Source organism: Nelusetta ayraudi, unplaced genomic scaffold, assembly GCF_046127955.1.
Source record: "Nelusetta ayraudi isolate G7.1 ecotype Tasmania unplaced genomic scaffold, CSIRO-AGI_Nayr_v1 ptg000073l, whole genome shotgun sequence".
Taxonomy (NCBI): domain Eukaryota; kingdom Metazoa; phylum Chordata; class Actinopteri; order Tetraodontiformes; family Monacanthidae; genus Nelusetta; species Nelusetta ayraudi.
The window spans coordinates 1,469,504-1,485,483 of NW_027466123.1; the positions used below are offsets into that span (position 1 = coordinate 1,469,504).

Below are 15,980 nucleotides of genomic sequence, written 5' to 3' on the forward strand. Positions count from 1 at the left end.
TCCCCCTCTGCCGAAACATATGACGGCCAAACTTTGCGAAATCAACAGAGGGAAAAACAGCCTGGCCCTTTGGTTAATAAATCAAACTTGCCTGAAATGTATTCGTCGTCAGGGCTGTGTCACTGTTGGGGGTAATGGCGGAGGGATGTGCGAGCGGGGATTTGGGATGTGTGAATTTATCCCCATCACGGGATGGAAAACCCAAATCCTCAATCTTTCCACACAGAGTTCTCCCGGTGGCTAATGATCGCTTTGAAGATAATCTGACGGACAGAAATATATGTGACAGAGCCCATCCCCACAGTGTGTGGGTGTGTGTGTGTGTGTGTGTGTGTGTGTGTGGCTGAGCTGGAAGCCTGGACTTAATCCCCCCCCCCCCCGCCGAAGGCAGCCGCAGCTATCAATTCTTGGTAGAGGGTGACCACGTGGGAGAGATAGACAGAGGGAAGGGAGGAGAGACGCAGCCGGATGGGTGGACAATGACGGAGAGAATGGACGCGGGACCCCCCAAAAAGAACAAACACCTGGAGGTCCGTCCGCGCGGTGCGCATTCATCACCGGAATTGATGGCCGCGGCGTCGTGGGAGAACCTCCAAGAGACTGAAGGACAAATATGGGACACCCCTGCTGTTCTGGAGCAAGGCGCTGATCATTTCTTATACTGTACAGACCCTGCGAGCCGCTCATTCTTCCACTTCTTCTACTCCCATGACTTTAGGCTTCTGAAGGGTGATCTCGCAACTCACCACTATACTTGGTTTATTAGTCCATTGCCACTTGATATTATACATACATACATACATACATACATATATATATATATGTATATATATATATATGTATATATATATATATATATATATATATATATATATATATATATGTGTATATATATATATACGTGTATATATATATATACATATATATATATATATACATATATATATATATATATATACATATATATATATATATATATATATATATATATATATATATATATATATATATGTGTATATATATATATATATATATATATACATATATATATATACACATAGCTATATATCTATAGCTATATCTATATATATCTATGTGCCTTTGTAACAACAAAGTATGTATATATACACAATATATACAATAAGTATATATGTATATATATATATATATATATATATATATATATACATATATATATATATATATACATATATATATATACAGTACATGTATATATAAGTATCTACAGTACGTTTGTATATGTATATAAGTGTATAAATATCTATATACATACATAAATATACACATACATTTCTCTATACATTACATATATTCACACACTATATATGTACATGTGTCTATATATACACATGTATATATATTCACATACATATATATATATTCACACACACATATATATATACACATACACACATATGTATATATATACATACAAATATGTATATACAGTATATGTATATATATATATATACACGTACATGTGTGAGTGTGTATATATATACACACACACACATATATATATATTGTATATATTTGTGTGTGTGTGTGTGTGTGTGTGTGTGTATGTAAATATACTTTGTTGTTAAAAAGGCCTCAATCAACACATAAAACATATATACAATAATATACATTTAAGTGCATAATTGCTGTGTTTCTAATCCAAACAAGGAGCAACATTTGCCACTGCCATTAAACTTGGTGAATTTTTAAAATATGCACTTCCTGCTCACACACACATCTCCACTGTCACAGAACGGAAGGAAGAGTGATGAGTCACCCCCTCATGCAGTCTTATCGTCTTCACCGCAAGTTTCCAACACAGCGTGAAAAACATTGAATATGGACGAAATCAACAGCTCTGCTTGTGTTACCAGGCTGTGTCGACAAGATCAATTTGCTTTTGCACCCAATTAGTGGCTTTCCAGCAACCGTAAATGCACTATGGAAATACGACGTGGGGATGAATGCACTACCTGTATCCACTCCTTGTTGGAGTCCTCTGCCGGCGTCCACGCATTTTCGTAGTAGTTCAGTCGAGAGCGCTCCGGCGACCAGCTGGGGTTGTACTGGGACGAGGCCATGATTTGGTCGGATGTTATCTCCCCTGATTCCATTCCCAACGGGTCGCTACAGTCGAAGTCTAAAAAGGAAAGGAAGGGGTGGCAGAAAAGAGAGGGAGAACGAGCAGACGAGACATTTAGTGGAGGTCTAGCTGAGAGCGCCAGAGTGTGCCGTACCCAGGGTGGGCTTTCAGTGTCGGGCCGGGAGAACGCGGCACGACAGGCACTCAGCGCTGCTGGCCGGGAGAGAACAGCACATCAGAGACGCCTGGCTGGATCCTCCCTGCCCGGCATTTAATGCAGGTTGAATGGAAGTGTTATGCATTAAAGATGAAAGAATGACTTCATAAAACATTCAGAGCGGTTCTTGCTTTCCACAATTATTAGGCATTACAGAGACGTTCACTTTAGCTACTCTTTCCAGTCCGTGGATCCCTCTCATCCCCGTGTGCAGAAATGCTAAGCGGCCCACTGGGACAGACGCTCCCAGCTCGACGTGTTGGTGGGAATTCAGGTTTTTAAAGAAGTGTCGCATGTTTGGGGTGATAACATTCCAGCAAGCAGTTGGGGAAAAAAATACATTGTCGTGTTTGGAGTTATGAGTCAACACCTGCCTGAATGAATAGGTTGAGGTAGACCTCGCGCAATACCGTCTTTTTTTATTTCCAGACACGCGGTTTTCACCCAACGCCAGGTGAAATGAATTACAAGCATGAGGCTATAGAGGTTCCTCACACCGACTTGAAATTCTGAGTTTAAATTGGTCGGCCCTGGACTCAGAAAATGTGACTTCAGAGGGAAAAAAAATAGATGACACCCTGGGTTGCAGGTTGGCTGGAACCTCAGCAAGCTAGCTTACGGGGGAAGGCAGAGTACGAGCTGGCAGCTCATTGGTGGGCCAACGAAGAGAGATATGACAGCAGTGCGACTATAGCCAAAAACGTGGGTGTACCTCGTACACACGAGGAGCCAACCACCCACCACCCCCCCCCCCCCCCCGTTTATGTTGACATTAGCGCAGCCTGGGCTCCGGAGCTGGAGAACCAGTGGGTGTGAGTTAAGGGTCGGACTTTCAGCGCCCGGCAGGTCAGACGTGCTGACACCGCGACGCACGGGGGTGGGGTCACTGTTGGAACCAGCAACGTGACCTTACGACCCCCGAGTCGTATAATAAAGCCGTAACGACGTAGAGGAATGCCAAGGCACACTTTCACCCCTGCGATCCGTCACTCTTCTTAGTCTGTCCTTTGCACATCTGCTCTTGTTTGTTTGTACATAGACTGACTTGAATCTTTCTTGTAATTACTGTACGGTTTGTACTGCATTCCTTGTCGACTCCTTTCACATTACATCCGGGTGTGAGCAAGGTCGCGGAAATCGGCCTCTGCGCCGTCTCAGACCCTCCGCTCAAGGCCTTGGGGCCACCATGGCTCAATCGACAGAGCGGGCCGGGTCATCAAACAATCTGAGGGGTCGGCGGTTCGAATCCCCGACTCCAACTGTCCACGTGCTGAAATTTCCATGGGCAGAACACTGAACCCTGGGTTTCTCCCAATGGGGCTTGAAACTCCTTGCGCGGCAGCGGCCACCCGTTGGGTACGACTGTACGGGTGAATGAGAGGTAAAGCCCTCCGGGGGTACCATAAAGGTCCATTTTACCATCTACCATGCCTGCGCCTCTATACACAAGGCCAGCACTGACACAAACATATGGCAGTCCGGCCCCCAGCGCGCAGTCACGTGCTTCGCGCAAGAGCCAGGACGAGGGCCGCCGTGGATCTGCTACGCGGCGGCGGCTACCTGTAAGCGAACACAGACGGCCGCTCCATCTGTCACAGGGCGGGCGCGCCCGCAGTCGGCAAGCGTGTGTCGCGGCGCTGCAGCATACGCGCGGCTCGTCGCGTTGCGTGGAAGTGTCGGCGGGAGGCTGAGAAGACAGTCTCGCACCTCCCAGCGCCCGTCGCAGGCGCTCTCTCCGACGAGACGCCGAGCGCCTGCGACATTTCTGTACTCGGGCCGACATAACCGTGGACGAACACATCGCCACTGGTGCGAAAACAAGCGGCTTTTGTCCGCCGCTTGAGGCGTTCGCTGATGTGGGTGACTGAGGAAAATAGAGAGCCGGCTGAGGTGTAGATATGACGCGAGTCTGGATGGCTGAGGAGAGATTATCTCCTATTTTTGTCAAAATGAGATAAAAAAAAAAAAAAAAACTAAAAAGACAAGCTCCCCCCCCGCCACCCCCCCCTTCATGGCTTTATCACCTCACATCAGCAGCTCACAGCCAGACCCAACTGTGCGCAGAAGTGAGAAAATCCACCGTGTATTATACATAAGGGGATTATGAATGATTCAACTCACGCAAGTCTGCAGGAGAGTCTGCACAAAGTTTAGAGCTTCTTGCACCTACCTCGGATGGCTGATGCAAGACCGAGCAACCCCCCCCCTCCTCCCCCCACCCCTGAGCCGCTGCACCAATCAGAAATTTGAGACGTGGAAAGTTGTAAAATGCGTAATTCAATTTGTCTGCGGGATTAAAGAGACTAAGAAAGGCCAAAAAGGAATTACATCAGTGAGCGGTGGAAAAAAAACAAAAAAAAAAAAAAACAAAAAAACAACTACATCTGAGTGTGTGAACTCACTCCTGCCACTGCTGCCTTCCTTCTCCACCCCCCCCCCGGAGCCAAACAAAACCCTTGTGGAGATGATTGGTGGATCTACTGGACGTCATCCATCTCTATATCTGTTCCCGAAGGCTGACTGACTGACTGACTGCGTGCGAGTGTTTGGGGTGGTCTGGCCCGCGGACAGATTTATGGCTTCAACCAGCAAGCCGTCTTCCCTTAATGAAAAGTTTAGCCGGAGCAGTTTTGCAAAATGGGGGTCAGGGGTCAGGTCCTATGACGACGCCGCCGCCCGTTAAACGCTCGGGGGATGTGTGCGAGTCTGTGCTGGAGCCGGTCGAGGGCAGCACAGGGGGGGGGGGGAGAGAGCTGCCTTTTGGAGGCCGAGACGTAAACCGCAGGCAGGAGGTGCACATGTGCCCCCCCCCCCAAAAAAAAAAAAAAAAAAAAACCACATGCACCAAATGAGAGAAGTGTCTATTTGATAATGCAGAAGGTCTGTTAAGTGTGAGCGAATTCTTCTCTCTGAATATAAATCCTGAGAGCTCGTTTGTTGCCCTGGCACTCTTGCAACCACTTGTTTCAAGTGAGACTCATTCACTGCTCTCCATTATTTTCTTCACTTCTTTGACTCTATCCCTCCCTTCATGTTTGCTGTTTGGAATCTAGAGGTCTGACGTATAGAATATGGCCTGACTAGTTGTTTTTTATATTGCTAAAAGCTTAATATGCTTCGTAGGAACGCACTGATAAAGGTGTATACTCGCAGTACAATACAAATCATTTGGCTTTCCCACCCATAGAATGATTATTTTATATGAGAAGCCTGAACACTGCCGTCCTCAAATAAACCAACGAAGAAGAAGGTGAACGAGACACCCAACTTTGCTAGCGCAGGCCACTGTAGCTCACTGGCAAAGGAGGGAGAGGGGGGGTGAGCGAGTGAGCGCCGCAATCTAAAGTGTAACCTCTTGATGTCTCCGTTTCTTAGTGCGAACGCCGCCGTCCTCAAATAAACCAACGAAGAGGAAGGTGAACGAGACACCCGAGTTTGCTAGCGCAGGCCACTGTAGCTCACTGGCAAGCGAAGGAGAGGGGGGGGTGAGCGAGTGAGCGCTGCAATCTAAAGTGCAACCTCTTGATGTCGTCGTTCCTTTTTTTTTTTTTTAAATCTCCTAACACTGCACAGTTTTTCTCAATACAATCCCGTCCCACCTGTCTGGTATCCAGAGTTTTATTTCGTTTATTTATGCTTTTTTTTAATTTATTTTTTTTACGCCAGCTCACCTTCTGGAACGGTCCTTTCGATGACAGTGAAGTTGGCGGAGAAGCCTTCCTTCGCGATGGCACTGTCGGTGTTGATCGTCAGTGCCAAGATGCCCGTGTAGGAGATGATCCTTCCGGGAGTGTTCTGCCCACAGTACCTCCCAATGTACGGGCCAACTGCAAGGGAAGGGGGTGAAAAACAAGCGCCGGCATTGTTACTGCAGGGCTGACTCAATATTTGTTTGTATTTCTACAGCCGTGTCACACATGGTTTTAACGACCGGTCTTCCCCGCGGCGGTGTGAAAACTCGAGTCCCATTGAGGTATGGCACCGGCTTTATTTTCTTTCCTCTCTAAAAGCCGACTCCATAAAAATGCCTGGGAAGGGACTCCAAACATTCCGGGCCTGCTCGCTGGTTGGAAACAAAGAGGGCAAAGTTGCAGAGTGACCCCGCGGCGCGGCCAGGTCACGGTCTCTGTCTGTTTGCCGGCCGTAAATTCCGCAGACTTCCCGTCTTCCCTTTCCCCCCTCGGAGACTCGAGGTGTGCGAAGAGACGGACGGACGGGGTTTTTTGTGAGGGGGAGACCGAACAAATAAAGATGCGGCAGGAACAGTAGGGGGGGGGGGGGGGGGGTTTCGGTGGGCGTATTAAAGACAGAGCGCAAGAGGGCGAGTTCTAATTAGCAAAATGGATGAGGGGAATCAATGTGAGAGAACGGGAGGGGAGAGAAGACGCAGGGATGCTAGGTGGAGGGGGGGGGGGAAGAGGAGCGCTGCTGCAACGTGGGAAAGCTTTCTCGTTGTTTCCGACCATGAGTTAGACCGACACATTGTTCAGCAAATGAATCATGGGTTGAGTAAACATGAAGGGCAAATATGCCTGGCTCAAGATTGTTTACAAATTGTGTTCTTATTGCGCTTATTTATTCAAAACATTGCTAAATTTTGCAGCTTAACACGCAACTATTTTTTCCAGTATTCCTTGGTAAATATTTACACTTTAGTAAATATTTTGCAGTTTATGTTCCTTGTATACAAACCAAATCGAAGTCTGTCGGTTCAGTTGCGTTCATTGTCTCGTGACTTCCTGTTTTATTCTGAAATCCTGTTCCCTCGCGTGTCGGTTGCCTTGCCCTTCCCTTGTGTGTCCCCACCTGGTCTGATTAGTCTTTGTCGGCCTGATTGTTTCCACCTGTGTAAGTGTAAAAAATGCTTCCAAAGGGTTTTTTTTTAAATTTTTTTTTACACTTTTCATGACTCGCACATGTCGCAATTTAGCCGAATAAGCATTGAGTGCATTGACTAAAAAGAGAGAGAGGCGATGCACTCTTAATGACTTTGCAGATTAGCAAGGCTGACTTCAGACATTTGTGCATAATCAGCACTGGCCAAAAACTTCACAAAATTTTTAAAAAAAAATTAGAGAACTGAAGTAGGCCAAAAAGTGCCAGTGATGGGCAGTTTGTGGAATTGCCTGCCACAACACGCAACTCCCGGCACCAGATCCTACATGAAAGGCAGAAAGCCACCTCACACGGGCTTAACGGGAGAGGTGTGATGTGAGACCCTGAACCCCATGTGACTCTGTGCTGGAACAAAAAAATGCCATCTCCCGGATTATCTGCATGACTACCGCGGCGCACATGAAATTTTAAAGGACCTCCACTCGCTCCCAGTCTCGGCCTTCCTCGGGGATGGGGGGGGGCAGTTGTGCTTCCGCAGCAGCTGCCCCTCCTTGAGGTACGTGTGCTTTTAAGGGCGGGAGGACGGTCGCAATTCCCGCGGCGCCTGCGCGGCAGACAAGCGAAGGCTAGCGGGCGCCGCAGCCCCTGCGCTAATGCACCAACAATCCAGCTAGCTAGGCACCGTGGGGAACGCCGATCAAAGGCCAGAGCATGACTTTCCTTTCATGGGTTGTCTTCCTCATCACGGCTTCAGTCACCTCCAGGGACACGTGACGGGTGAGGCGCCACTTCAATCCTGTTTGGTGTTGAGTGGCTAAAGTGAATGCAGACTCATTGTTGGAGACACGCAGGACCGTCTTAAAATGTCTCATTTTTGTGTCTTTCTTACAACTAAATTAAGTATTGTTGTTTTTTTTTTGTTTTTTTTTTAATTCACACATCAGTCAATGAATGGCGCCTTCGTGTGTGCACAATTCATTTTGCGCTCGCGCGCACGCATAACTCCCCGATGCGCTGTTACGAAGCCATAAAGCAGCCAATGACAGGCGAGGAAGCGGAAACAGGAAGAACTTCAGGGCCCCCGGTTGTGTCAGGTTAAAATTGTCAACTAAATGATTTCCTCTCGACTGGAGAGGACAGAGAATTTCTATATATAGCAGACAGATGGATATCTCGATATTTCAATCGAGTCGCTTACCACCGGGGAAGCCGTCCCAGATCTCCAGCCTGTCGTATCGGCAGAAAACGCCAGCGGGGGGCGTCGGGTCGGGCTCCAGCTCGAAGCTCTCGAACTCCAAAATGATCTCCGACATCTTGGGGGCGAAGATCATGAACGTGCAGTCCAGGTTGTTGGGGTACTTCTCGGGGAAGCCCGGTGACTTGATGACGCCGCTGTTGGAGGTGAAGTTCCTGGAGCACGCAGGACCTGCGTGGGGAGGAGGAGAATTGGTCTATTATTGGTATGGAGTTGGTAAGGAGTACTCAACTCGACGATACTTGTATCACTATCGGCGCATCCCAAAGAAGTGAGTCATTCTTTTAGAGTCACGACTCGGGATGACTGTCGTTTAGCTAATGAGCAGCGCTAACTAGCGCCAGCCTCCCCAGACTGTGAAGGCAACGAGCGACGCTGTTCAACATTCGACATGTTCAAAGTTTTTTATGCTTGGCTGCGCACTAGCACCAGAGGAAGAAGAGCTATCTGCCGTCCGAGGCGATCGTTCAAAAAAAATAAAAAATAAAAATAAAATAAAATAAATAATGCGCTCAGGGTAATGTCCTTTCTCACGGTAGCCTGGCAGCCGGCGTGCTCGCCTTCCAACTGGAGCCCGTCTCGGGGCCTAAATTGCGGACAGTTATCGCAAAGATGGAGTCATTGTCGGCAAAATTATGATTGTGGCAAACTGCTCCCCCCCCCCCGCCCCTCCCGACTGTTACTCAAGCTTCTCAATTGCAGTCCACTGCTGGTGGACCACGGGAAGGCAGGAGGAGGGAGGAGGGAGGAAGCCGCGTGAGAAAAGTCAATGGGCGTTTCGACTCCAAAGAGCACCGGCGTTAAGTGTGCAGCTTTTTCAAGGTACTGCGTCGCCATTCATTTTCGCAGCCGAGACACAGGGATTTCGCGGCTACATGGCGCGGGCCGACCACATGACCGGGGGTGAGGGGGGGGCGCTTCAGCGTGCACTTTTCATTCAAACTCGTTTTGCGGCGCAGTGACTTTCGGAACGAGTTGGATCGTGACGTGACTTCAAGCCTCTTTGTTCGGTTCCATGTCGATCCTAGTTGCCAGCCGGCAGTCGACTGGTTTTTAGGAGCGGCTCCTTTTGAAACAGGAAGGGGAGAGCACTGACATGCTTCTGCACGACACTTAGCTAGGTGGTGCCGAAGTCTTCGGACGCTAACCCACTGCCTTCCGCAAGGTCCCCGTCTCTCTCTTGTTTGTCGGTGGAGTTACAATCTTCGTAGTGAAAGAGCTTAAATTATTAAAGAAAGGCTTTTGGGGGGGGGGAGGGGGGGGGGTGAATTTATAACGCGCTCAAACAGTCAAACACTCTAATCCGCTCTATAAACATACGGTACAAGCTGAATTTACAACAGGAAAACCCCAGAGAGGGGACGAAGAGACAATCTTGAACTCTCGACATTTACAACCAGCCGTCCACTCGGGCCACTCTGGTGTCCAAGTACGATCCTTTAAACTGTGGGCAAAGCCGAGTTCTGACTTCAACTCTGAGGGTGCGTCTTAGGCTTGATTCTTCTGACGACGTGTCCTCCAAGAGACTGAGAGCAACGTGAATGTTGTTTAATGGGGCCGGCTCTCAGCTCAGCTGCCCCCCCCCCCCCCCTTTATCATAAATTGAATTTGAATTTCTTTTCCCCCCACACCTAAAGGCGTCTCGAAGAACTTTGGACAATCAGGAGAAAACCATCCGAAAGCCTTCTGAGCAACCAAAGAGTGACAGCAGCCAGGAGAAAAAAAAGAGCAGATCTAAACTCCAGGGGGCGCTCATCTGCTTTGGCCAACTGAATGAACTGGCTTTACACACGCCCATTCTCTTTTTCTTCACTTCTCCTCCTTCTTCTTCTTGAGGCCCCCCGGGGGAGGGGGGGGGGGGGGGGCGACACAACACGGTTTGTCGCTGGGCTGCGAACCTAAATCACCGCTGTTTACTCTGTGCAGCGCTCTCCGGCTAATCATTAGCCCGGTTAACTCGGCCGAGCCACTTTGTCACGCCTCCTCTCCTCCTCCTCCTCCTCCTCCTCCTGTGACATCACTGGCGGTTTAGCGGCACTTAATCAAACATTAACCTGAAGCCCGTGGTGCGGCAGACACTCCGGCAGATGGAGAGGCGTGCGCACGACGGCCCGAGGCGCCGCAAGTGTTGACGCGGGATTCATTGGCCCCGTATTGCCGTTGCCATTTCCAGATCTGCACTACAGTGGCGTCATGTGACAAACTATGCACCAAATAAATAAAAAAAAAAAAAAAAAAACCTTTACACAAACCATCCAGAATACAGCACGTTGAGCCCCAACTTCCTGTAGCAACAATGCTAAGGGCAGCGTATGCAGTGCAAAGAGAGGAATTAAAAAGAAATAATAGAAATAAAATATATCTATTAATTATACAAATCCAAATAAGCGCTATAAATAAGTGGCGTACCCCCGTAAATTTGGTTTCCTTTGTGAACCGGGGGGGGAACGCACGGTGTTGTTGGTGTTTGGGAACTGGGCGGGCCTTCTCCCTCCCTTTCATTCGCTTGTCTTCTCACATTTGTTGTCTCCGGTTTCCACGTGCGAGCGCTAACGGCGTATATCCGAGCCAGATGTGACCAACGCCATTAGGGCCGTGCGGTCAATGGGAGCAGAGTGTGCCCCCCACCCCCCCACCCGACCCCACTCCACCACCCACACGCACTCAAGATGTTTTCGCAGGTGTGCGTGCTCTCTGAAAAACGCCCGCATGCCCCCCCCCCCCCCCCACCCCCCTTCCCCCCCAACATGGCAATGAGGGTGTGATTTTCTTTTGCTGAAAAACAAGCGTCCGTTCCTTCGCCATCCCTCGGTGGGAATTCCTGCTCTTCCGGTTCTTTTGTTGCGTCTATTATTTTATGAGCAAGTGATGTGCTATTAACAGTGTTGGCGAGTAATCTATTACTAAGTAATTTTTCCGTAACAGAGTAATGTGACGGGATTACTCTGGCAAAAATGCTAGCTCGGAATGTCTTGTCGTGTGCAAAATGTCGGAAAAATCATTTTTTTCATACTAAAGTCATTTGTAACCGATTACTTACGAAACAAAGTAGTTGAAAAAAAAAAAAAGGAATTAGATTACCTGTATAGGAGTAATCCATAACCAGTAGTTGGATTACTTTCATGGAGCAATCGCAACAACACTGGCTATTAACGGCTGATGTTCGTGATATCAAGAGTATTAAATGTTTACCACTTATACACTTCATCATGTCGCTTCACATCTGGACCAATCACGTGCGGCTTTTGGCAGAAAATAAATAACCGATGACCCCCCCCCCCCCCAGAAAAAAAAGAAGAAAGAACGCCTCCCAATCAATCTAACCCTCTCTTACTGAGTAATGCAGAGGAGACGTAGATGAGACGGTGAGCAGAGAGAGGTTAATGGTGGGTGGGGGGGAGGGTTCGGTTGGCTAACGTCTTCGCCTCCTCGCCCACATCAACGGGCCCCTCGGACGGCATTGATGTGGCCGTCGTCCCAGCGAGCTGCTGAGACGCTAAAGGAAAACACGTGCAGCGGGGCTCCTGCGGCGCGGCGACGAGGACGGATCTTTCCAGAGACTTGAAAGGGTCTGAAGTGAGACGCTGCCAGACGAGGGGGATAAACATCGCCCTCGGGAAGGCCGAGGATTTCGGTCCAAACCCATCGCTGGCTCTCTCTCTCTCTCTCTCTCTCTCTCTCTCTCTCTCCGTCTCGTCAGTTTGCTCAACTTTTCTCCCCCCCATCCCTCTCTGGGGCCTCCACGGAGACGCGCGCGCAACCATTTCGCTAATCTGCCCCCCTTGGCGAGAGTATTCCTCACTCGCGGCGGACTTTATCTCCTCTCACTCCCGACTGTCATCTTCCCCTCGCTGTTCCTTGCCAGACTTGAGCCGGCCGAGTGCGGGTTGCCAATTTGCAGGCTATAAAATAAATAGCCCGTGCTAATTAAGACGGCTGGATGGGATCAGGGAGGGGGGTGGGGGGGGTGTTGGGGACTGGGTGGGGGGGGGGTGGGGGTCGGCGTGCAGCTGCAAAACAACCTGTTCTCTCCCGTTCGGGCCGGTTTTTCAAAGCGTCGCTGGCGAGAACTAGCTAGCGTGTTTTCCGCGCGCCGTGAATATCGTTTTATGCTTTTCAACTACCGCGGCTCGATCGGAACGCGCAATCACACCTGTGCTTAAGTTGGCATTGTACTGTAGTTCCTGAGGGGGGGGGGGGTGCGCGTTTTACACGTCGTTAGCCTTGTGGGTTTGTTTATCTTACGCGTGACCTTTGCTTGCGCGTTTGTAGCCGCCTTCCCCCGGGATGGATGAAAGTCGGCTCCGATACCAGCGGCTGACTTCGCGTTCCACTCATTCCCGGGGACTATCAGCGCCTGCGATCGGCACGCATTCTTTGCAAGCCGCTGCGTTCCTCCGCCCCGCCCGATCGGTCGGAGCGTACGCGTGTCGTCATTAACGCTAAACGTGTTAGCCAACACAGTGTTTTCCCAGCTAATACCCGTCGCGCTGGTAAAGCCCGGGATAATCAGCCAGCGCCGGAATCTACCTCCACCGTCTCTGCCGGGGCTTTCGCTCTTGGACAAACACGGCCGTTAATTGATCTCGCAGCCGTGTTTGCCGGCGGCCGTTCGTCGGAACACAAGAGTGGACCCGGAAACACAACGGCTTTGGGCCTGGGGTTCGCTAGCCAAACGCCGGCACCTCTCACGGCTCACCTCTGTTCACGGGGGAGAAATATTTCCGAACTACGACATTGCGCTCACTGCATACCCGCTGTCAGATCTACTCTTTATTCTGAACTCCAGCGGAGCGGCAATCACGTGGGTAATCATCGCATGCGGTTAATGAATTTCAAGCTAGCGGCACGTGGAGCCCTCTGTTTAACCTCCTGCAGAAAGAAGAAGAAGAAGAAACGGCCAGAAAAAAAAAAAAAAGAAGTGAAGGATGAACTTTCCCCATTTGTGTGTGGTTTGCTGACAGGATCGAGATCAATCAGCGGCTTCCTGCCTTCTGCCGACAATAGCGTCTGTATTCCGTCCAGTCTCCGCGAGCGTGCCGCTTAGCGGTTTCATCTTTTACTGCCTGCCGGGCCGTAATACGCCTCATTTACAATCAGCGGCGGCTGACGGACGAGGCTCGCAAATGTGCACACAATCACGGCGAGACCGTAGCGCGGGTTGAGGGAAACGCGCGTAGATGAGCTTTTCTATTTTCGGGGTAGGTGGCGGTGGTGTGTGTGTGTGTGTGTGTGTGTGGGGGCGGGGGGTCGGAGAGTGACTTTGATCTTCTAAATGGAGACTCGCCCAGCTGCCCGGCTGTGTCTGTGACAGACACCCGTTTGGAAAAAAGGCAGGCAAACACCCAGCGCAAACACACGCCGGGCCAGATTAAAAAGGGACGGAGGGTCCATTTATCATGTCTCCGAGGTCACCGGGGGGTGGGGGGGTGGGGTGGGGGGGGGGGGGGGCGGGGCGTCCGATAGAGTACTGCTAAGGTTAATTAATGGAAGTGGAGTCTGGAGCACCTGTCTGCCTGGCAGTCACATGACAGGCCGATCTGCACCGGAGGGGCTCCCTCCTCCCCCTCGCTTCGCTCCGTCCAAACAAAGGAAGTCAGCGGGCCCCCCCCCACCCCCGCAGGAAATCCCCTCCGCTGCTTTGCCGTCGCTCACGGAGGGAGATCCGCGGGGCCGTCGCGCCGGGTCGACATTATTTTTCGGCGAAGGGAGGAGACGCCCGACGGGACTCGAGGAGCCGGCTTGCCCTGACGACGCGACGGCCGGCCGGCCACGAAGGCTCGTCGTGCAGTCAGTCGCTCGCCGCCAGATAAGAAAAAAAAAAAAGAAAAAAAAAGCCGCAATTACGGAGCGGGCGCGGGCGGCGCGATTCGCTGCTTTCGGATCGAGCATATTGCCCGACATATTGCGGTTGCGTAACGCGGCGCTCTGCCTCCGCCTCGACCAAATCACAAACAAACCATGAAATTAGTCGAAGACTCTCATTCGCGCCAACCCCCCCGCCCAACCCCTCTGGCATGTCTTGAATGCAACAGTTACTTACTTCATTCCGACCTCAAAATAAGAAATTACTATAAGTGTTATATTTATTTCTCTCTCTATATATATGACATATATATGTATGTATATATATATATATATATATATATATATATATATACATATATATATATATACATATATATATATATATATATTTCTCTCTCTCTATATATGACATATATATATATATATATATGTATACATACATATATATATATATTTCTCTCCCTATATATATGACATATATATGTATATATATAAAAGAAAATGTGGGTTCTGAGACTCCACCAGTTTAGGTCTTGAGTTCTCTGTTTCCTTTTCACCCCAACTGGTGGAAGCAGAGGACCGGCCGCCAGGGAGTTTCCTCCCACTGGGAGGGGCTTCTTCCTGGCCGCCGTCGCTTCGTGCTTGCCCTTTAGGGATCAGCTGGTTTTCTCTTTTGATTGCGGTTTCCTCTTGGCGACTTCGCCCTTGGCTGTGATTTAGCGCTTTGTAAATAAAAGCCGACCGATTGGTTGGCTAATTAAAAAAAAATAAACTTGCATGAAGGTCACTCCGAGCTCACTTTTTTTTTTTTTTTTTTTTTCAGGAGGAAGGCCACCACTCACCGATCTTGAAGATCTCGTATCGGATGGAGAAGCCCGCCCCGTGCGTCTCGTAATCGGACACGAACTTGACGAAGAGGTGGTTTCCAGACGAGACGACGGGAGACGGGGCGATCTTCCCGCAGTACTTCCACACCAGCTGGCCGCTCTCGTCCACGCCGTCCCGCACCTCCACGTAGTCGTACCTGAGTGACAGGGAACAAAAAAGAAAGAGAGAAGGGCGTCACAACCCGGAAGGCAATTTTTGTCCGTATTTTCGTAACTTTAAAACTTTCAACAACAAAAAAATATTTCAAAATAAAATTGTAATTCCGGGGTAGGCGAACTAGGATATTGAGGCCGGAAAATGCAAATGAGCAAAATATCAGTGAACTTTTACTGGCGCGACTGCCAGCAGAAGTTCAGCTATTGTCCGGCTATGTTAGCAAGCCGCTACTTTTGTAACCACCCACTTTCTCCTTCTCCTTCTCCCTTCTTCTTCGGGGAGTAAACTCAAGAGTCATAAACGTCTGTCATAACTGCTGCATTTTGATTTGTTTCCAGCCTTTCCGTGTCAACACACATTTTTTTTTTTGAAGGCGGCTGCGTCGCTTTTTTTTTTTTTCCGACCGAAAGCTTTTCCCGAAAAAAACGGTCTTCGTGTAAACCGGGCCAAAGGTTCCCTCGACAAAAAAAAAGTCATTTACACTTTGATTGAGGGGCGGGGCCAGGCACCCTCCTAGGTCACCACTGAATAGGGGTCCCCTTTGCCCTGTCGGTGACACAGAAATTGCGGTGGGGTTTTTTTCGGAACATTAATACTTCAGCAAGTCGTTGCTGTCTGTTTGGATAGAAAGCAGAGCTGGACGGATGCGGTGCTGCTGGAAAGATTGCGAGGACGGCTTTGTGACGGATGGACGTGGTTGCGCGTGTTCCTGCTCG

At 49.4% G+C, this 15,980-nt stretch overlaps 1 protein-coding gene across 1 annotated transcript in view; it reads right to left on the reverse strand.

Annotated features, from left to right (window-relative positions):
- nrp1a (neuropilin 1a) overlaps positions 1 to 15,267 on the reverse strand; it is a gene marked incomplete at its 5' end in the record, with an annotated part of 39,025 nt that extends 23,758 nt beyond the window's left edge. Inside the window, 4 exons of the mRNA XM_076043112.1 lie at positions 1,995 to 2,161; positions 5,993 to 6,148; positions 8,356 to 8,583; positions 15,063 to 15,267. Coding sequence (XP_075899227.1) covers positions 1,995 to 2,161; positions 5,993 to 6,148; positions 8,356 to 8,583; positions 15,063 to 15,267 — 756 coding nt within the window. The remainder of the gene's footprint in view (positions 1 to 1,994; positions 2,162 to 5,992; positions 6,149 to 8,355; positions 8,584 to 15,062) is intronic.
- Positions 15,268 to 15,980: the final 713 nt, after the last annotated feature.